Source organism: Pleurodeles waltl, chromosome 1_1 (assembly GCF_031143425.1).
Source record: "Pleurodeles waltl isolate 20211129_DDA chromosome 1_1, aPleWal1.hap1.20221129, whole genome shotgun sequence".
Taxonomy (NCBI): Eukaryota; Metazoa; Chordata; class Amphibia; order Caudata; family Salamandridae; genus Pleurodeles; species Pleurodeles waltl.
Genome location: NC_090436.1, coordinates 625,874,093 through 625,896,549, shown reverse-complemented (window position 1 = coordinate 625,896,549; position 22,457 = coordinate 625,874,093). Strand labels below are relative to the sequence as shown.

The following is a 22,457-nucleotide window of genomic DNA, read 5'->3' as shown; positions in this document are numbered from 1 at the left end:
CAGCTGGTTGTAAGGAGGGCGAGGGCCACTTTGGCATAAAAAATGTTTGTCTCTTTGCCCATAACAGGCGCACCCACCCCTCTCGCCCCATGGCGCTGCGGTACTCACAGGGGTCTCCACCAGGGCCATCATCTCCTCCATCAACTCGTCTTCTTCCTCCATAGCCGCTCCCGCGAGTGCGGGCGCTCACGCTCTCTCCGGCAGCGGGGATTCCGTGGGCGGGGCTTGTCGCGCGAGGGGCGGCCACGCGCTGGGATTCACGCGATCCTTGTGATGTGGCAGTTGGGGTCCGAGAGGTGGCACAGTAGAAGACGCGCTCGCTCACAGGAGTCCGCCGCCTGCTGGGATGGGGCGGAACCGCTGTACGCTCACCCCTGGTCCGAGCGGTTGAAATCCCTGCCCTCAGTGCGGGTCCCCGGGGAGGCAGAGGCGGGGTGTCTGCTGCGTCACAGCCAAGCCAACTACACAATGTGCTGACAGGGAGGGGTAGCACCAACTCATGCCACTGTGCCGCAGCATCGACGGACCGATAGACTGCTGGTGAAACACGCCAATATATTTGTGACGTTTGTTTCGGAACAACGTGTGCTACAGGTGCCACACCTCCGACGCTTCACTTATCCAGGATCTAGGCTGCATGTGCAGGCGTGAGTCTTAGGCTGCTGGCTCCTCGTTTACTTTGCCAATCCTTAAAATTCTAAGTAGTGTTCGCTTAAGGAGGAGTACGTGGTTCTGTATTCAGGGGATACTGGATGCTTCATGTCTTGGGAAGAGAAATAATGATGTATTTCGGTTTTCTATTGCAAAAGGGCGTAGCACGTTTAACAGCGACTATTTGGACGTATTATATTTACAGAGTTTCTCTCTACGATGGTCAAGCAACCTGTGATGCTGATGTTTTAGTCACGTCTCTCTGGTATGTAGACTGATTTGATACAGATATAGCACTTCAACTCTGGTATTCAATCTTAAATGCTATTGATGACCTGGGAGGGGTGTTAATCCTCTAATGATTTTGTTGCTCTACAACTAGACTTGATCAACAAGCTCATTCAATATCAAATAACTCCCCAGAATTAAATGCAAAGCACATTAGGCTTCGCAAAAAAGACTGACAAGAACTAAAATGCACCACCGCGAAGGCTTATTATTAAAGATGTAAAGGCATTACAGAAACCAAAATGGCAAACAGTCAGTTAATCATTTGTTAGATAAAGCATGAAGTTTAGGCTAAAATGCAAATCACTAAATAGCGAAACGTAGTGTAATGCAGCTCATTTAATAAGTCATAAATTAGAGATCATGTGTCAGCACTGTTCCACAGACATTTACAATACAGTTCCTATTCACTGTGCCTCTGTGACACCTGTTTACAGCTCTCACCCTAATCTTCAAATCTGGAGTCCAACAATTTTTTCTTTTATCTTCCAAAGGGTGAGGAGACAATGCATCAAATTATTCAAATTAATTTCTGTGTTACTTGATAGTCACACATTCACTCTCGGACACCAAATATAGTTCAAAGGGATTTATTTAGACTCAAAGTCAAACTTGCATATGAGTCTCAAAATCTTAGTAAAATGTGCAGAATACCCAAAGGTGAATCAAAATGTCATACAATATGAAACCTAACTAATGCCAATTTTCTGTGGATTCAGGAAAGCAGTCAGCACAACAGAACTTATTGAGAAGTTTCCATCAAGAGAGGCATGGCGGCATGAAGCATGAAATTTAGAGTTCAAGAGAAGTATCTAAGTAAGGTCCGCTCTACTTCAGGCTCAGCAGAGACACAAGTCCCTGAGCCAGAGAAGGTGCACATCAATGCTGTGCAATATGCTCGAACAGCTAATAGAAGAGGTCTCAAATGCTCTGGTGATGACCAGGGTTTTTGGGCCTGTGATTGCTGGCTGAGGAAATGTGATGGCCAGCTGAGGATTCCCATGATTAGATAAGGGTCTCTTGGGCCGACAGTGACCTACATAGTCTAACATGATAGGCTGAAGGCAATTTAAGGGTGCCGGTGGAAAACCAGATGTAAATTTCAGGGGGGCAGACAAATTCTGCTCGCAGGCAGCATCTCTGTGCATTGAAAGGTAGGGGGGACTGAAAGAATGAGGAGTCTGTCAGGGTGTCTTTGGAGCGGCAGAGAATCTGAGGTGGGATGAAAAATCATGCGGTTGACTGAGATATCCTTTGGGACAGCGTAGGTATACTTAAGGGATTATTATGGCTGCCAGAGGATTTGCAAGGGCACAGGCCTGATTAGGAGTTATGACGGTCACACCTGTGGTGGAATGGGACCTTCAAACTCATTGGCTCTGATGCAGTGGCATCCAATGCACTAATGACAGCTGTGCCCTTGCTTGCACCACTGCTACCCATGATGTGCCTGCTCTTTATGTGTTAGGGAAGCTTGGACTGCTCCAGACTGTGCCTTTCTTTTGGGGTGGGGTGCACACTTTACACACTGATTGTTTGGAAGGCAGGTGGAGACATACAGCAATAAATATCATGTTTGATCTTATGCTGTAGGCTATTCAATGTTCATTGTTAACTTTTAGCAGATTATGTCACTTGAGTGACCTGTCCATTTTTTTCCCTCAAGGTGCTTGGCACAAAAAAAAGGTCTGAAGACCAGTGATTAAGAGCCACACGACCCCCCTCCCGATCCAAAGTTAAATGTCACCCCTCTAATGTAAGAATCATCTTCAAAATAGCCTGTATCACAGAAGAGTAGCTTCACATTGACTCACCCTCTCACCGTAAGGATAAACAGACCTACAGAAGACAAAAGCAGGACAAGAAGCAAATCCTGCATTCACTTGGAAACCAGAACAAAACAAGCTCATACCAGCCAAGTATTAAGACTATGCAACAATCTACCCCAAAGTCAGGTCATTACAATGTTTCCTGCCTGACTTTTTGTGCAATTGCCTAGTGCATTCTGGGAGCTGACATCTTGTTTTGCCTCCCCTTGAACTAATTAGACTCGTATGTCTGAAATCAGTGAATTGTAGGTGAAAGGTTCAGGACTGGAGAGGGTGTCCTTGAAAGACCTGTATTAAGGTGGTAATCACAGTCTGCCCGAAAACATCAGATTCAATACCAACTTTATGTCCTTCCAGAAATACTTCTGGACACACTTCTTCAGAATCCATTTTTAAAGACTAGTTTGTTCCTCTGTACTGGCTAGGTCTGTGTAATATACATTTATTTAATGAATAAGCTACAAAGTGATGGATCCAGTAGCACCAAATGTTTTTAAGGGCAGACCAATCTCATTTCTGTTCTTCAGGATGCCGTTCATTGACTGTGTCATTTCATTTGTTATAGTTACCTTAGGACACAAATTATAGTTACTTGAAATAACTCTACATTTAACAGCTGCATTTCTATGGTTTTGTATGTTTAAAATGTGAGCCTAACTATAACGTCCCTATACCCTTTGGTTGTCTGTGTGTGTGTATATATATATATATATATATATATATATATATATATATATACATACACATACATATATATACATACACACACACACACACCAGCAGCAGTAGCCAATAGGTTAGCTGTAGTTGGGATTGTCTTTACATAGGCAATGCCTTTTTTTGATTTGCTTATATCTTTGGCGCTGTTTCACAAAACTTTCCAAACACAGGTTTTTTTCACCTCTGCTCCTTCCTGGTAGGTTTTGAGGCGATCCATCAAGCTGGGGCCAAGAGAACGGGGGTGGGGGAATCCCAAAACGTGTTTTCCCCTTTTATCTTTCTATAGGAACTGTAGACACAGCCACAGCCCAAACCACTGAACGGATTTACACCAAATTTTGCAGAAAGCTAGATATTCATCCAGAAAAAGTGATTTTTGTAATTAGGTGTAAATCCGTTCAGTCGTTTTTGAGCAATTAATGTCAAAAACTTTGCATAATAACATCGGAGAGGACGCGCTGGCCTGCCAAATCTTTTGTATAGTTGGCTGCCACTCCATCAACAAGGATGTGGTGCAAGCCATCTTAAGACTCAGTTGCAAGTTCTAAACAATAAAGGGCATAGGGGAGTGACACCCTGACTCCCTAGGTCTGGTGGTGGGGCCCTCCACTAAGGGCCAATAACATTTTTTTTTTTTTTTTTACTTTGCTGTGAAGTCATTAAGGATCTGTGAATCTGCAGTAAAAGCTTTTTAAGAACAGGTGCTCCTGCCAGATTAAGGAAACAAATACCCCTGAGGTGGGCCAGGGCCCTGGGGGGGGCAGTGTATACATATTTACATGGGAAGGGTTTGCACATGGCTTCCCAATCCAAGCCTTCAAGGGGCTCCAGAGATCCCATCCCCCCAGGGTCAGCATGTTTAAAAGGGGGAGGGGCCGTGTGCCTCTAAGAGGCCCCGAGGACTCCATGCCCTGGCAATGATATTTACATGAAGGGGAGGGGTGCCTTGCAGCCTCCCCCAGCCTAAAAAAGGCCCCAGGGACTCCATCCCCTGGGACCGTATCGATATATAATGCCCCCATGCCCGAGCCTTCAAAGACCTCAGCGACTCCATCCCCTGGGGCCTTTGATTACCTTGTCCTGGGGAGCCTACCCGCCGGGATACAGTCGTTTTCCTGCCCACATCAGTGAAGGGGGGGGTAAACATATGTTTGCTGCTGCCTGGCAGGAGCATTTTTTAATCTCCCGCCTGGTGGTAGCAAAAGTGCCTTTCCTGCCCGGAGCCACACAGACAGGGAAGGCATGTCAGCTCCCAGCTGATGAAGATTTAAAAATGTTTCCGCCGGGTGGGAGCAAACTTGTGTGTCCCTGCCTAAGCTTCTGCTGGCAGGTTAACACACATTGCTCACACCCACCCAACAGGGGCAAGCCTAAAAATCTTCTCCTGCCGGACGGGAGCAATGCTGGCTCACACACCATGCAGGGAACTGGCTAGGGCCGCGCGGGGAGCCCCATCTCTATTGGTTTGTGGGTGCCCCAGGTGGAAACCCACCTCTGGCTCAGGGTCCAAGAAGGCTTGGGGAAGGGGGCTGCATGCTCCCCTCCCCTTAACAATGGCCCCTGGGGTTGGGGTCCCTGGAGCCTAATAAGGGGGACAGTGCATTCCACCCCTCATTTTCATAACTTACTCCTGGGCCTATTAAGGCTCGGGGAGGTGAGATGATGGTCACCCTCCACTTTTTCAGGACGTGCGGCCCTGGGAGATGGGTCCCCGGTAACTGACACAGGGAGAGGGGCAGCATAGCTCCCTTGCCTTTATAATGTCATGCAACCTCAGTGATGGGGTCCCTAGGGCTTAATAAGGTCTGGGGATAGGGACTGGGTGGCCCCCTCCCCTTTTAAATGGCAATGGATCCCGGTGTTTGGGGTCCCTGTGGCCCAAGAAGTCTCTCGGAGAGGGACTGCACCCCCACCCGCCTTAATGTAATTTGGCCCTGGTGTATGGGGTCCTTGGGGCCTAATGTGGCTTGGGGAGGGGGGGCTCAAAGCCCCCTCCCTTTTTTAATTGCATTTGGCCCCTGGGTTTATTATGCCTCAGGGAAAGGGATATGTGCCCCCCCATCCCCTTTTTAATGTCATGTGGCCCTGGGAGATGGGGTCACGGGGGGTGTTGGCATCCCATTCCCCTTTCATGGCAATGAGCCACTGTGTATAGGATCTGTGGGGCCTGTTAAGGCTTGGGGAGGGGGTTGTGCGTCCTCCTCCCCATATTTAAGTTTAGGGTGCGGGGTCCCATGGCCCTTTGTGGCTTGGGAAGGGGAGGCAAGCACCCTCCTCCCCATTACAAACATGTTTTGGCCCCAGGAATGGGGACTCCGAGATCCAAAGGAGCTTGGCTATAGGGGGTAAATGGGGTCCCCAGGGCCCAAAATGGCTATAGGATGTGGCTGTGGTAATTAGACATGGCCACTGGTCTAAGACCATGTGTGACGAGGGTTGTTTTTACGCATGGTAGCAAAATATTACTTTATGTTTAAAAAAAAACTAGAAATTCACTGAAAAAAATAAAGGTTAACGTAACATTATAGTTTGGTGAGACTATCAATGGCCATATAGCGTTTTAAATGTACAAAACCACTGAAATTTACCAGTTATTTTAGCGCATGAGTTAAAGTTCAGAGATAACTATAACTCGCACCCTTGCCATGCACTGCTAATTACCCCTATATTATTTCACTCATGACATCTCCTATAACATCATTGATAATATCACTGCTACTCCTGGTCCTTTGCGGGTGTTGTGTCAATTGGCAGAGCTGCCAATAATATCAAACCAAAGCCTCTCAAAGGAAAGATGCACTCTCAGGCTGCTTTTGCTGGTGAATTTTATCACTGAAATAGCTCATGATACATTTTGACCATAAGATGGTCTTGTTCATGACCCTCTTCCGATTGAAACACGTCATAAGCTGTTCCTTAATAAAATTATTTAGCAAGAGCAGCCTCAGAGTGTGTCTTTCCTTTGGAAGACCTATCTGTGTGTGTGTGTGTGCGTATATATGCACACAGACACACACACACTTCACTGAAAAACAACAGTTAAAGTAATGTTCTCGTTAGGTGTTGGAACGATGCATGAGTTAACATTACAAAAACCACTGAAATACACCAGTTATAGCTTAGTGAACTAACTAAATCTTGAACCTTTATCATGCATTGCTTATGACCTCATGTTACATCACCCATGACATGTTAAATTACATCACTGATGACACCAATAGTTATATTTAAATAACATTGCTGAAATTATTAATGACATTCAGCAATGATTATGACAGTGTGCTGAAGGCTTAGCATACAGGGTGTTAGATGGTCATGAAGGGGTGGGCATACGGCCTGGCCACAGGCAGATGGTTGGGCGCAAGGTCTGATCGTAGGGTAGGTTGACGGCATAATCCCCATTGTGGGCAGAATGTAGGATCCAATATAACACCAGGTCTTGCAGTCATCCAGGGTGTATGGCCAGAGTCAGAGCAGAGTGGGGGTTGTTGGCTGCTTGTGGACAGGTGGGTGCAGACTCCAGCCAAAAGCAAAGTCCTGTGTCAAACTTGGCATACGTATGGTTTAAGATTATGTGTATTGTAGGTTTGATGCTTGCAACCTTGCCAGATCTTAGGCACTGAGGGCCTGATTACAACTTTGGAGGAGGGTGTTAATCCGTCCCAAATGTGACGGATATACCACCCGCCGTATTACGAGTCCATTATATCCTATGGAACTCGTAATACGGTGCGCAGGATATCCGTCACATTTGGGACGAATTAACACCCTCCTCAAAAGTTGTAATCAGGCCCTGAGTCTTAATGCAGAATGGATTCATGGTTTGGCTGGAGTTTATGACTGAAATGTCATGTGTGAAGTCATCAACAATACCATTTTGACCTTCGTTTTTTCAGCGAACATATATTTATATTTGTCTGTCAAAAGTGTACTATTTTAAAAATTAGGGAGCTGTTAAACAGATGTGGAAAGGGGATGCTGAACTTGCGCAGATGTCTCCTTGAACCATTTTTAGCCCCTTTAAAAATACATTAAACCTAAAAAAACTTACCTCCCCTCACATTTTTAACTTGATGGTTTCAAATCTGCATTAATATGTTAATGCTCATTTATTTCAACTTGCTCCTCAGGAAAGACTTTACATCCAACAGCTTCTACTCAAACAAAATTGCACTCAGGAGTGCCTCACTTTCATCAATAAAATGTTAGTATTATAGTCAATCATTAGAACTCTGTGGTGACTCCCCTCTAGAGTTGATTACTAAAGAGTTAACTCATAGGCTGCTACTGGTGTTGGGAGTACACATTTCTCTGAATTTCAGAATGTTTTACTGACAAGGATGAGGAAGATATTTGAGAACTCATAGAAAATGTGTCCTCATTTTACCTTTCTAAAACACAAACCATAACTCCAATAAGATAATTGGTCCCCTAATTTTGTTAATTTCTAAAGGAGATGTTTTGAGTTATACAGCTTTGATTTGATCACAATGGTGTTTAGATGTGCCACACTTTTGTCATAAAGATAGAATGAACACTTTAGAAGCTGCAGTAGAACATAGGAAAAACAACTGCCAGGCTGCTGCTGAAAGTAAAGGTTAATATCAGACTTTTTCTTTCATGGTTGAGGAAGACAGTGTGAATATATAAAAAAATGTGCTCTCGTTTTAGCTTCTCAAGCACCTTCCATAACCTTGATAAGAAAATTATGAACCATAAGAGTTTCCTCTCAAACATGGTTCTTTAAATCCCAGCAGAGGTCAACATTTTTCACAGGGTAAAATCATGTGAGAACTCACCAGAATTCCTAAAATAAGCAAACCACTTCTAACGAATGATTTATATTGTGACTAAACATGTTATCTCCCTTTACATGTGCTCCTTTTTGCGAACGCAAACCTGGCATTCATTACGAAGTATTTTAATTGGCATCATGTCCCTGCTGAAGCAGATATGTTAATTAGAAACATTAATGAGTGTTTATACATTTTGATTAACAAGAAAATGGTAGAAATAATTAAAAATGAAAAATTTATGTGCACGTTTGTAAATGTGCCCACGGAGAGTGGTCACCAAGATTCATAAATTATACTAAAAATATGTGAAATGTTGAAAATGCATAATAATGTAGTAATATGTCCTATTGAGATGTATAACATATCTTTTACATTATATTGTAGAGCTAACTTGGCCGAAGTTGTGGCCTAGTTTTGGCAGGCCTCATGCAGAAGCTGAATAATCATGCAACGTATGGAAGCTAACGTGCTAAACTGACCCTGAACTACTCGTGTTAATAAAGTCTGCTTAGCTAGAATTTCCTGCAATGAACCTGACAAACAGGAGATGAGGGAATCAAATTTGCAACACGGACTGTGTAGATCAGACGAGATGTACTTTCCCAGGACTCGAACAATAGAGACCCTGACTGGAGAAGAAGACGCAACATTTTTGATACCTGATGAGGCGGATGATTAGGACATCGTACAGTGAACCAATCGACAACCTTAGAACGGCGGAATTTTAGAATTAATAGATTTGTAGAATTAAAGTTATTGGGTAGGGAAATAACTGGTGATCAACTGACCAATTAGGAATTAGGGGATGGGCTGGGTAACGTTAGAGGCAGATGATCGGGGAGAGACCTTTGCTGAAATTAAGGCAACACTTTGTCATTGGGCTCATGCTCCTGAGAGCCTGATGCGTTGCTGATAGATTGATGACCTGAGACGAAGACTGACTTTGTTGCTGATCCATTCCGTGGATAGGTAGCTATGATAATGTGACTGATTAACTTTTGTGCCTTTTCTTTCTAGGTACCAACTGCGCTGTCTAAATAGTTTTTCTCTTAGCTAGATGTTTTTCCAAATTCATGTTCTAAACTGTTTTTGCATGAAGTCCCACTTGCTAATGCTAATCTGGGTTATGTAAGGTCCCTATAGGGTGACGTCGACAGTGACAAATGATTGACGGACTGATTTGCTGAACTCTGCTATTAATGTTGACCTATTCATCTTTGATGGCTTATGCTGAAGCATTAGAATGTATGGTTTCTCAAGTATGATTAGATTATGTTATTGGTGGTCACTAATGAATTAATCTTGAGATTGAATAAAGTTTGAATTAACCTCATGGATTAGTATTGTAACTAATAGGGAAATAAAAATTGTTAAAATGTATATTGAGTTGTGGTTACTCATGAAATGTTGACACTCTTGACTGATGATTAATGTTTTTCTTAGTGGTTATTGATTTTTGTATTGATTATTGATGAACATTGGTTACTACATGGCTAGGATACTCCATGCGAATGAAAAGGTTCATTGGCCTAGAAGCACCCCTTGTAAGTTTACTTACTAAGGACCAGCCGTGCTAGCATCGGCAAGCCCTGCAATGGCTGCCACAACGAAAGCTTCCACCCCCAAAGCCTTTGAAGGTCAGGGTGACTATACCCCATGTGTAATGGCTGCCACAACATGTGGTTCATGTTGTGGCCAGACAACCAGGATTGACTAGTCCCTTTTAAAATGGACAGTCGTAGCATACCTGGACACCAATGTTTCAGACATACTTACATTTTTAAGCCCTTCATGCCCAACCCTAGTGCCTCCTTAAATGCTAATCTCTACAAATTTTAATTGTAAGTTGAATATCTAAAAATGGCTGAAAGGATTTACACAAAATCACAATAAGCATGTTTCCCTGAGTACATTTCTAAGTTTTACTGAAGCTGGCGGATTTCCTTTTCAGCCATTTTTTCTGTATAGAAGAGCAAATTTCCCTATGGAAAATAACATGGGACATTTCCCTGTTTTTGGACCACTGGTGTTCAGTGACAGCATTCATAGCATCCTCAATGACATCTGAAATTGAAAATGTGAAAACTGTGCATGTCGAAGGCACAAGTTATAGTTACTTGACAAAACTGAACTTATCACCTAACAATAACGTCCCTTTAACCTTTGATGAGAGAGATATATATATACACACTGACACTCACTCGATTTAAATGTGTCTGAATTTGAAATAGGGTCGGACTAAGATCTACAACACGTGTGGTGCTTTACCTCTGCCAGAGAGTTTTTTTCCGATTATTTATTGTGATTTTAATTGTTGATTTGGTGCTATAATCGCATATTCAGATATGTGAGCTTTGCAAATGGTAACACCATATACATTTACAATTCACATGCAACTATATGTTTTATGGGTGGAGAGCAACAATATCCTATTGTTAGTACCGGATAGTATGATTTATGCAGAAACTAGCTGCTTTCCGTTGCTCACTGCTGGCATTCTGCCCCACAGTGTTGTGTGTGCATTGCAACGCATGCAAAGTCGCAGTCATGTTTTCAATGTAATGTTTCCCGTCAACAAGGCCGGTTCTCGACCTTGTTCTGACCTGTGTTTGTTTATCCATTACCCGCTTAAGATCATTAAAGTCTTATCCATGTTTGCAAGCCTGCAACTGCTCGTTTTAAATGTATGTACACCGACAGCCAGATCAGCGTCGATCTTTCCTCTCACAATCTTATGAGAGAACAAGCAACTTAGAGTACAGCCAGGGAAAAAAACAATTTTATCAAGTGACTGCAAGCAAAGGGCTCACCATCTTTCAAAGCTGCACAATACTGAGACTCCCAGATTGAACTGGCCCCACCCTTTCCTTTATAATGCTTGAATACCCCTCGAGCGCGCTCCTCATTTGGTCATTTCTTTCAGCTTAAATGCCTCTGAGTGCTGCTCTGTTCATCCAAAACTTGTAATTAGAAAAAATGGAAAATAAGAAAGCCGTTTTTAAGATCAGTTTCCAGTGTTTAAGAATAAAGAATCAAGAGGAGTTGATTGCACAGTGGGAACAGCGTCCGCCAGTGAAGTTGCACTGTATCTGTTCCATTAGTTTGCAGCAGTGCAGTTTCAGGTTTGGGGTTTGACAGTGCAGGAATCAAACTGAATTACTGCTAACAATATAGGTGGAGTGGGCTTTGAGTCCACCCTTTTTAACAACCTGCTTCGACCACCTCTTTCAGCCATTGACTTGAGACTGTCAATCATATCTTGGCTCTCACCAGAGGAGTATATCTGTTGCTCACCTAATGCAGTTGACTGTTTTGAGGTGTTCTTTTGCTTCCGCTCGGGTGTTTTCATTGAACTGCGAGTATAGCACCCAATGTTTGCTTCTGCTGATTCCCACCTGTCTTAATATAATGTGTGAACGCTGTTGTAGTGGCAAAATGTTTTGTACGAATTATAGAATAGTCTGCAGCTGCTCAAACGCACTTAAATCCAGATTTGGTCTTATCTGCACATACACCTAAATTTGTCGCTACAGATTCATGTGGTCAGTAAGAGGCAATATCATAAATTAAAAACACATACTATAATTCACTGTTGGGAAGATTTAGATCACTCTGAAATCAGGGCAATAACCCTCCCTATAGCTGCCATCATAACTGACCACCATATGTCCCATTCGAAACATGTTGCCCAAGGTTGTATCAGACAAGCTTAAGAATCAAGGAAATAGGTTAACTCAACACTGCTGAATTATCCTTCCCACTACAGCATTCAACGTACCTTACCTCCCACACTCCTATAAAATACTAAAAGAAGAGGCCATCCCAAATGGGAGGCCATCCCAAATGGGAAGAGCTGCAAAAATAGATAAGAGGGGCACTTTTGATAGGATAAGGTAGCGCAGAGTTCATAAGAAACAGCAACAGCAGGAGTTTAAAAAAACTAAACTCAATGGTTAGTATGCCTCTGAATACCCACACAATTATCAATCAAGTTAATCAACACAATCAGCATAAGAAAAGTGATTCTTCAGCAACAAACTTATTCATTGACTGTAAGAAATTAGGTTATTATTGGTAAAGGGTTTCAGTCCTTCACAAGTAATAAGTCCACAACTGACTTTTTACTGGGAACCAAATACCCCAGTGTAGCATTTGACTCACTCAGGTTAGTCGAGCAGAGGAGTCCAAGGGCTTCCCGGCAGAGATGGTATGGCTAATAATGCCAATTCGCTAGTATGCAACAACAGCACTCAATAAATCATTGTTCAGTCAGTGTTTTTTCTTTGAAAAAGGAAAATCACTTTTATTACTCCCACACTTCTAAGCATTAAATTACAAATATGTACTTCAGGCGGATGAAAATACTTTTGGTGACACCCTCATTTCACCTCACACTGCTGATGGGTCCTGAATCCCATATTCACAATATCCCCACTTATATTAGATGCAATATCAAGATAAAAGGGGTTGGCTATGTCAGGGTATCACCACATTAGTAAAATCAGCCACTTATGTTTCAATATTGTACTACCATTAAAATCACCAAGCACAGTATTAATCATCAGTGGGTTCATTAACCATACCCAAATGCATTCATCATAATGACATGCATTACACTGTATCTTTAAAAAAAAAAAATATTTGTGTATTGGATGCATGAGAAACAATTCATTGCACTGAGGGAGGAGGTAAATATCAAATACTATGTAAAACAATACTCCATGTTTAAAAAAAAAAGTACTATATGCCCTAATTTATACAGTCTAGTACATTAGTATATTACCAATAGGAATGATATTATACAAAAAATAAAGTGCGATGTGCAAATATACATAAAAAAATCACACACTACTCTATGTTGAGAATAAAGTGCTTCTTGCCGTAGTGCTCCCCACCTCAATTTTATTCTGTGATTACCAACTGCTTCAGCTTGGATCTGACCCAGGCTTCAAACAGCCCCCATATTACCTGCCCCTTACATCTAGCCACCCTCCTCTTCCATTGATATAGTGTACTCTCTAGCTGATATATAGAGAGGAGGCATCCCAGCCATTGTTGAAATGATGGAGATTGTGGATCCAGCCATGCGGACGCTATACATAATCGATAGACAACCACTGACACAAAAATAAAATTAGAAACCTTTGGTCCTGCAGTTCCTACTGCCTCTGATACACCTAAGACCATAATATCAGCAGTTAGTTCCACATCATATTTTACAACCTCTTTTAAAAACTGGATAATCTCCCTTTTTAGTGTATCTAATCTTATACATATAGCAAACATATATATATATATATATATAAGATCTGCCCCAAGTGTCTGATATCTCGGGCAGTGCATTCCCTCTGTCCTCCCAAACTTGGCTATTTTATCTAGGGTAAATATCATATATCATATATTGTTTTATAATGTTGAGTCTGAAGTGCTGATGATATCAGAATAGTACAGCCTAATTTGAGGGATTTGTAAAATTCAGCGTCTCCAGTATTTTCCCACTTCTTACTATATTTCTCTAGACCATCAGGCTTTTCTGATATCAATATTGCATACAGTGAACTTATTGACACCGAAGCTCCAGCTATCATCATCTCCATAAGGGGGCACTTTGCGAACCCTGCCGGTCCACGAGTTTTTCTATATAGAAAATCTCTTACTTGAAGATATTTAAAAAATACCCTTTGCTCCAGTCCATACCGCTCCCGAAGGTCCTCAAATGTTCTCATACCTGACCTTTCGAGAAGATTTCCTAATCTTTGAACCCCCTGTGAGCTCCATTTTGCTATATAAATCTATCCCTAAATATCTCCGGGTTAGAGGGGTTATTTTGTATCAATGTATACTGGTTGAATCTGCCTAGTCCTACTTTCTTCTGCGAGGGGTTTCTTCCGCCAGGGGTTCCAGCATTTAAGAGCAGACTCTAACATCTTAAAGCACACTTTCTTTTAGTAGCTGGGCTCTATCGTTGTCAGCAATCCACCATTAGAGATAGGGCCAATTAATAATTCGTAAATATTTGGCGAGCATCCTACCCCTCTCGTATTTCCTCTACCTCTCATCAGCGGGCGCATAAATTGGAACACAGCTGCCATTTGATACAGTTTACAATTTAGTAGAGAGCATCCCCCCTTTTCCTTCAGTAAAGTCAGATATTTACTAGCTCTTCTGATCTTGCCATATGACCAAATAATTATCCTTATTAGCTGATCCATTGCTATGAACCATGATTTTTCAAAGTCCAGTGAGATTGCTCAGAATACATACAAGACCTTGGGAATTAATAACATTTTAATCATATCGCATCACCCTATTATCGACATGTGCAAATTGTTCCCGCTACTAAAATCTTGTTTAGCTTTCCCTAAAATCGGGGTCAAGTTGGATTGCACTATCTGTTCCACATTGGATCTAATGTCTATCCCTAAGTATACTGCATGGTCCACCCTTTGGGCATTGCGTGTAGTAATATGCTCATTTACCACTAATTGGGTTTTATCTCTATTCAATAAATAACCGGAGAACTCTCCAAAATTACATGGCTCCTTTTCTATTTCCTGGAAAGCCTCATCCGGGTTAGCTGTTACAACAGCTACATCATCCACATATGCTAGAATCTTAGTATCCCAACCGTAGCGACTTACTGGTACAATAGCTTAATTATTTTCTAAATGCTGAAATAAGGGGTCAATATAAAGTGCGAACAATAAAGGGGAGCATGGACACCCCTTTCTAGTGCCTCGTTCAATTTGTATAATGTTCGATTGACCTCCCATTATTTGTATCCGGGCATTCGGGTGCCTACATATAGCTTTGACGGCCATAATTAAACAGCTTCCCAATCCGTACACCCCCAATATTGTCCACAGACAATCCCAATTGACCATATGGAAAGCATTTTCTGCATCCAACAGGGCCACTGCCATGGGCTCCTTGGCGATGTTGGTTGCCTCAAACAGTATGATAACTCTTCTAATATGGTCAGTAGTATCTCTCCCTGGAACAAACCTGTGTTGATTCTGTGTGACTAAACTACGAATAACATTAGATAGGCGAGATGCAAACATTTTAGACTAAATCTTAACATCACTGTTTATTCATGTAATGGGCCTGTATAAGCTAGGGTTTTACGTATTTTCCCCTTTTTCAGAAGTACTACTATATTAGTGGATGCCCAGGAGGTGGGGATTTACCCCCTTGTTGTACCTGAGTAAAGGGTTCTTACATTACTGGCATTAATAGAGTCTTGAAGTGTTTATAAAATTCCAGAGGGATTGCATCTGTTCCTACAGCCTTTCCAGTGGGTTTCCAGTGGGTAATCCTCGGGTCGCCTCCTCTAGTTCTTCATGATCTTATCTCCTAGTCCCTCCTGTTTATCCTGAGTGATCCTGCCAACCTCTACAGTGCTTAAAAATATATTCATTAATTGCTCTTCCACTAAAGGGGTTGCTTTATAGAGTTCTGCCTTAAACATGCAAAAGGCTTCCATGATCTCCTCAGGATCTGAAACCAGTCTGCCCTGCAGGTCTCTAATAATGCTGGCGGCTCCCTTCTGGCGAGGTCATACCTCCAGTGGACACCCCACTTTTTCACTATACTCATAACATTCGTATTTTTCCTCCAGCCTTTTTGCTGATTTTTCGTTAACTGCTATTTTGGTAATTGCAATCTTCTGTAGAGCATTATTAACATCCATACCTCCCTCAATAGCAAAGGTGAGTCTGCTGCTCAAAGCTTTGTGGATGCTTCTTGGGTCTGTTCTGAGGTATGTTTCTGTCTCTTTACGCTAAAGCTTAAAGTTTCCCCTATACCCCGTATCCCTGCCTTTATAGTGTCCCAGACAACTTCCACTGGAGCGGTCCTCCTATTTATTTCAAGAAACTCCCATAACCATGTATTCATATGGTGCAGGTATCCTGGGTTATGCAGAAGTCCCCTCTCGAAAGTCCTGCCCTTCCTACTGCTTCTGATACCTCCATTTTGATTTCTAATATTAATGGATTATGGTCTGACATGAACCATGGGTATTGTTCCATACATGCCCCTAATAATAACTTGGGAGAAACAAAACAATAATCCAGTCGGGCCCATTTCCTGTGTGGAGCTGAATAATATATGTACCCAGGATCTAGTCCCCTCCATTTTGGCCAAACATCCACCAATCTTATTTCCTTTTGTAAGTTGTGAAGAGCTTTAAAAATTCTGGGTTTATGCCTCTTTGGATTAATGTCCATTATTACTTTTAGACCGTCTCAAGAGCCATTAAAATTCAAATCACTGCATATTATATAGAGGGGCCGGCCACTCTGCTAATTTAACTAATTGTCCAACATTGGGCCGTAAAGAGAGCATATAGTAAAACAACCTTTATTTATGTTTGCACTCTACCACGACCCATCTTCCATGTTGATCTGCAATTTGGTGGGCAAACCCACACCTCCTACTGCCAGGTAGTCTAGCAACCCCTTTAGTTATAACATTCTGTTCGGTGCATACCACTTCCTTCATCCCAAGAGTGTCTAATATGGATTTATGACAATACTCTACGTATGTTTCTTGCAGACAATATATGTCCACCCTTATCGTTTTTAAACCCTCTGCTATTTTCCCTCTCTTTTCGGGACTGTTTAGACCACATATATTTATAGATGCAATCCGAAGTTTAGCCATTTATCTGGTACCCCTCAGGTATTTTCCTGAGACACCCATATTCATACATGATCACATTACATCCCCTGCAGCCATAATTTATACTAATTCCAATTGTCATCTTAATACAGCCTTCACTTTCTTTCATCATTCTTTGGGCCTTGTTGCTTCCATCCTTTTGTATTCCCTCCGTATCTTCTTCCCTCTTCATCCTCTTCAATACCCGGTTCTCAAGCATCCCTTTTTTACATGCCTACCACCCCCCATCCATCTTCCCTCCCACTCCCCCCCCTTTCCTACCCCCTCCAATTCTCCTACCCCCTACCTTCCCACAACCGTCACCCCTGCCCAAAAAAATGAGGCAGTCAGCCCCCCGGTCTGAATGATGGTTCCCTGGATGTTGCCCACAAACCCCTCCTCCCTGGACTAGCCATGCACAGAACATAGGGAGAGGGGAGGGGTAGAGGGAAAGTACTTTTGAAAACGTATCCAACCAACCAAACTTACACCCTCTCCCCCGACCTATCATATGTTCTTATTGTTATCTAGTCCCTTTTTCGCCTTTGCTCAGAGTCCTGCAGATTCTGCGAGCTCAGTCCATTTAGGTATTGTTTTACTTGAATCTCAGAAGTGAATACTGTGGTACTTCCCTTAACTATGGTTTGTAGCCAAGCTGGGGCTAGCAAGAAGACCTCCCTGCCAGCAGCCTGGTAGGGCTTGATCAGTTGTCATAATCTCCATCTGCGTTCTGCAGTAACATGACAGTAGTCTGGTAGTGTGAAAAAGGTTAAATTGTCCACAGACTTTTTAGCGTTAGGGCGTGCTTTTTCAAAAATAGCTTGCCTTAGCAAAAAGTTACCAAAAAACAGAATAGCTCTCAGATGTTTAGTTTCAGGGCCATGCTTTCTTACTTGCCTAACTAGGGGAAACCAATGAGCCCTTTGTACTTCCAGCTCCCAGTCCCACTTTGTCAGTTCTGGGAAGGCTTTTCGAAGTAGGTCAATCAAAGTTCCTGATATCGTTGCCCTCTGCCCCTTCTATGTCTACAAAACACAGATTATTCCTCCTCTACCGGTTTTCATAGTCTTCCATCTTCCACTTTATATCAGTTAACTGTTTGCCTTGTGTTTCTGCCTGTTCTTTCAACACCTCAATGTCTGCCTCCATTGTAGAAGCCCTGCTCTCCATTATATTTAGTTCTTCTTCTATTTCTCAGCCAGTCTTGGCAACCTTCCGCACCATGACCTGTAACTGTTTATTAGCCATCCTGGCTCTGTGACTCTATGTCCGAGGTTCAGTTTGCAGTTATTTTACCGTACTATATACCCGTTGCAACATCGTTTTGTCTGTACCGCCCGTAGAGTCCTCCCCTCTATTCCCTTCTCTGATATCCTTGGGAATTTTGAGAGTCTCGAGCCCTTATCTTGACTACAGAGACTGATTCCTAAGTAGTCCCATTTAAGGGTTGCTGTAACATGTCCTATTGTTGCTGCCCCAGTTATTGATCCGGATCTCACCTTTATGCGTCTGCGCTGACGCTGCTGCTGTTTTACAATGGGGCCTATGGCCAATGATAGGCTGGTATCAAAGTCAGATGGAAAATGTTCTTCTTCCTCACTTTGTGTACAGCCACTGCTAGTGGCCTCTGAATCTTCTGTAAGTGAATGAAACGTATCCCCTCCTTCCTTGGACCAGTACATATTCTCCCCCTTCCCTTCGATATTTTCTATTTCTTCATCTTGATCCTGCGCGGGTTGGCCTTTGTTTAGAGCTTGCTCCCTGCTTCTTCTATTGTTAGTTCCATTAGACTCTGACAGTTTATCAGCAAATATTTTGAATGCCCTCTTTACCAATTTCTTTCTCCAATTGCATTGTACCTGCATTCGTGGCAGGTCCAGTCAGATCTGTTAAGGTCCTGGCTTCAGCTGGCTGGCTCTCCATCTCTAAGTGTGACTTAGCCATATTTGAGAGGCTAACTTGCTCCAGTCTGCTGTGGCTCCATCACTAGCTTGATTGAATCCGAATTCTCTGTTACGTCTGTTTTCATACTTTCAAACTGGGTGAGTGGCCCTGCACTTCCGTTCTCTTGCCCCCCACTGGTGAAGAAGTTAGTGATAGTAGTAGAATAAAGTGCAAGCCTCAGCCAGCTATCAGTCTGAACCATAGTCTGAGCCACACTGCCGATGCCAGCTACATCCTCAGCGATCCCACCACTAGTTTTACTGCTTAATTTGCCCAGTCCTGTTACAGACCGCCTACCTGCAGGGCCACTGCTGCTCAAATCCTTCGCTGCATGCTTCTGTCGCGCTCCAATCTTTGAACGGCCATTAGCGATTATATTATCTTCTTTCTCTGCTTTTTCTCCTGAGGTCTGTGCATTTTTGGGTGCCCTTTCCGGTTTATTGGAATCAAGCAAAACTCCTGAGCACGGCTTGATCCACAGGTCTGCCTCTCTCACTCTGAGACGGAATATACACTTCACTGGCAAAACCAGGATGAAGCAGTTGCCTGGGAAGCCGCACCTATGCCCTCCGCAGCACGCCATTTTTGCTGTGCGGCTCCCGCCGCATTTACTCCTCGTTGAACGGGCTCCAAAAGGCTCTCGCAGTGGCATTGAGCCTCCTTGAGCCTAGTTGCCTTATTTTTCCCAGACCATTGAATGCGGAACGCACCACCAGTGCTCTACGATGGACGTCTGCTCGTAGTGTCCCGGGGTGGGGCCTGTAACTGACGACATTACGCGATCACCATCCTGCCTCCACTGCCTACACTGTCAGTATCAATGATGTCAATAAAGCATTTTAAATTCATAAACAGGTGTCAGAGTCTTCTTTGTACTTTCATTTAACTACCACTGCATTCATAGATCCAACCAGAGTCCCCAAACTCCAGCAGAAGCTCCAGCTCTGGGCAGTGCTTAAAATGAACTGAACCTTCTCCCCAAATTATGTAAATTGTGACCTCGGAGACAAAGGATGCATATTGCTAAAATACTTCTGGGGGCTGCTGCTCTTCCTCCAACAGCTCCCCACAACACTTGAAAAATGTATCGGTGGTGCTCCTGCCCCTTCTCTGTGTACCCCAGAGAGAGGTATGAGTGTTTTTAGCCCCCTTGCAGGGCTTTATGGGGTGCTCCATTGTGGAACCATGCATATTTAGTGAGCAACAGTCGCACTTTGCCTTTGCAGACTTGTATCACACGCCTTTTTAAAACATTTTTTGCTTTTATGTGTGTCCTGATTACACCCGCCTGGGGCACCAACAAATGCAAGGCATCATTGTGGGCATCATAGCAAGCCCACTCCTGGCTGCCTCATCTGGCACTCCACCGTGCCGACATTGCTGCTGTGGAGGCACAGGAGCCGGCAGCTTCATTCTTCCTGCCTACTCCATGTGGGCAGAGTGAGCTTCTGCAGTGTGTGCACACCACCATGTGGGATGGGTGCACTACAGAGCCACCCCCACGGCTTCAGGATCCCATGAATGAGGTTCATCAACCTGACTTCTAAAATCATTTTTGGTAGGGAGACGGCTTTTTAAAGGTTCCCTATGCCAGATCTTTACTGTGCTTGGCTCCTGGTGCTTTGCTCCTGCTGGTGGGGCATCTTCCACCTTCACAACCAACTGAAAAACACCTTTGCTGCCTCACTCCCATGCCCCACAGCCTTTTGGCTTCATGAAAGGTGGTTTAGCAGAGTACAGGGCCAATCCACAAAAGTCATAGGGGAACCATCCAGGGTCCCCCAGAAGATCCATTCCCACAATTTACCTCAGTAGCTCCGATGGGGCCAGAGCCATCGGCCCTGGTGAGACGCATCCTAGCCCTGGTGGTCAGCTGGAGTCAAAGTCCTTCAGTTCAGTCCTTCTCCTTCAAGCTGGGCATTATTTTATTGTCCTTTCTCCTAGGACCACGATTTTCTCAATTATCTCTCCTTAGTGCAGGAGTTTTTAAGACTGTGGAAAGTTTTAGGACCCAGGCACCCTTGGCCCATCCAAGGGTGCCATATCATCAATCCGCCCCTGTACACATCCTCCCAAACAGCACTCTGGGACAAACCAAGATGGACCCATAAAGATGTCTTTGGAAAGAGCTTCCCTGAAAGCCTCAATTCCGCCCATTGATGAGACAGCTGCCTGATCACTTCCCACCATAACTTTAAAGGCAGGTATCTGCTATTGGCCCTTCTTCCTTGTTCCAGTGGGTCTGTCTGAACTGGGTGCACAGAGGTGTGTTCACATGTGACAAGCCCAAAGCCTCTTACTTTAGATGTAGAGCAGCAGCCTTTTCTTAAAAGGCGGGCATTAGCGGTTAACACGCAATATCCAATTACTTTGAATTTACCTTGAGTGAGACTCTGGTAGTGAAACGCATTCACATAAAAGTCCCAAAACAGGGTATTCTGATGGATACAACTACCTGTGGATTCCTCCCCTTATGAATTCTCCCAATGCACAAGCATTCAACGGAAACTTTCTTCCCAGCTCTTCACGTCGACGAGGACATCACAATTGCACGGCTCCGCACGCGACTCTGTCTGACGTCATTGTGGCAATAAGAGGTCCTCGCCGGTGTTCAGACGTCAGTTCCCTTTTTTCTGTGCCTTCAATGCTAACGGTTTTCTCCTAGCTCTCAAGAAGCTACTGTTTCAAAGGTGTCTTGTTGTACCGGTTAGAATGTCTCCTCCTAAGTAGTCAGGGTTTAAGCCTTGTGAGTGCGAGGGTCGTATGTCATTCACGGACCCTCATGAAGACTGTTTAAGGTGTCTTAGGTTCGGACCACGTGGAAGAGTGCGTGTCTTGCCAAAGGATGAATCCAAAGGCACCGAAAGAAAGAGAAGCTAAGCTCTTCTTAGCAAAACCGAAGAAAGGACACAGAAGTCAACGGAGGTTCAAGACAAGGGTCTCGTCATCAAGGTCACACAAGAGGTGGCGCCGGCATGATTCTCAAAGTCATTCTTCTAGAGATCGGTCTCGGTCTCCCTCAAGACTACGTAATAAGGCGTGGGAGGTCAGTTCTACTGTTACTCCCCAGCCTCAAAGTCCTCAGGCTTCTCCGGAGCCATAACTCATCGAGGTGGTCAAATCCCCGGTGAGTCCTCAAACTCATTTTTCGCTGGGTTGGTTCCGGAGTCTGTGGCACAGGTTTCGGACCCGACCCAAGTGCTGCATGAAGAACAAAGGTTTTCTGCCTTCCCTACTCCGGGAGCGGATCCGGCAGCTTTTTTGACTGCCATGTTCAGTATTTTTAAAAAGGCTATGGCCCCTACTGGTGCACCAGCTGGTCCCACTGGTCCATTGGCGTTCTCCTTGGGCTCTCCAACTCCATATAAGTCTGCTCCGTTTGTGCCTTTCTATCAGGCTGAGGGTGGCGGTTCAGCACCGATGATGTCACCTCATATGCAGACAGCACCAACTCCGGCGCTGGATGGGTTCCGGTTGGGACGGAGTGCATCGCCTTCTTCTCCTTTACCACGCTCATCCTTCTTGAAGCCGCCGCCATCGTCGATGTTGGCTAACTCTCTGTCGA

At 43.8% G+C, this 22,457-nt stretch overlaps 1 protein-coding gene and 1 long non-coding RNA gene across 3 annotated transcripts in view; one reads left to right on the top strand and one right to left on the bottom strand.

Moving 5' to 3' along the window:
- TRIM36 (tripartite motif containing 36) overlaps positions 1-22,457 on the bottom strand; it is a 340,171-nt gene that overhangs the window by 256,640 nt on the left and 61,074 nt on the right. The window contains exon 1 of one of the 2 annotated variants that reach the window (XM_069226504.1): positions 109-284. The exons of the other annotated variant lie outside the window; for it this stretch is intronic. Coding sequence (XP_069082605.1) covers positions 109-162 — 54 coding nt within the window. The 5' untranslated portion in view covers positions 163-284. Of the gene's footprint in view, positions 1-108; positions 285-22,457 lie in introns of those variants that run through there. 2 annotated transcript variants of the gene reach the window in all.
- On the top strand, positions 223-9,664 carry LOC138286349 (uncharacterized). Its single transcript, XR_011201976.1, has 2 exons — positions 223-916; positions 8,669-9,664. It is a non-coding gene; the product is annotated as an uncharacterized lncRNA (long non-coding RNA).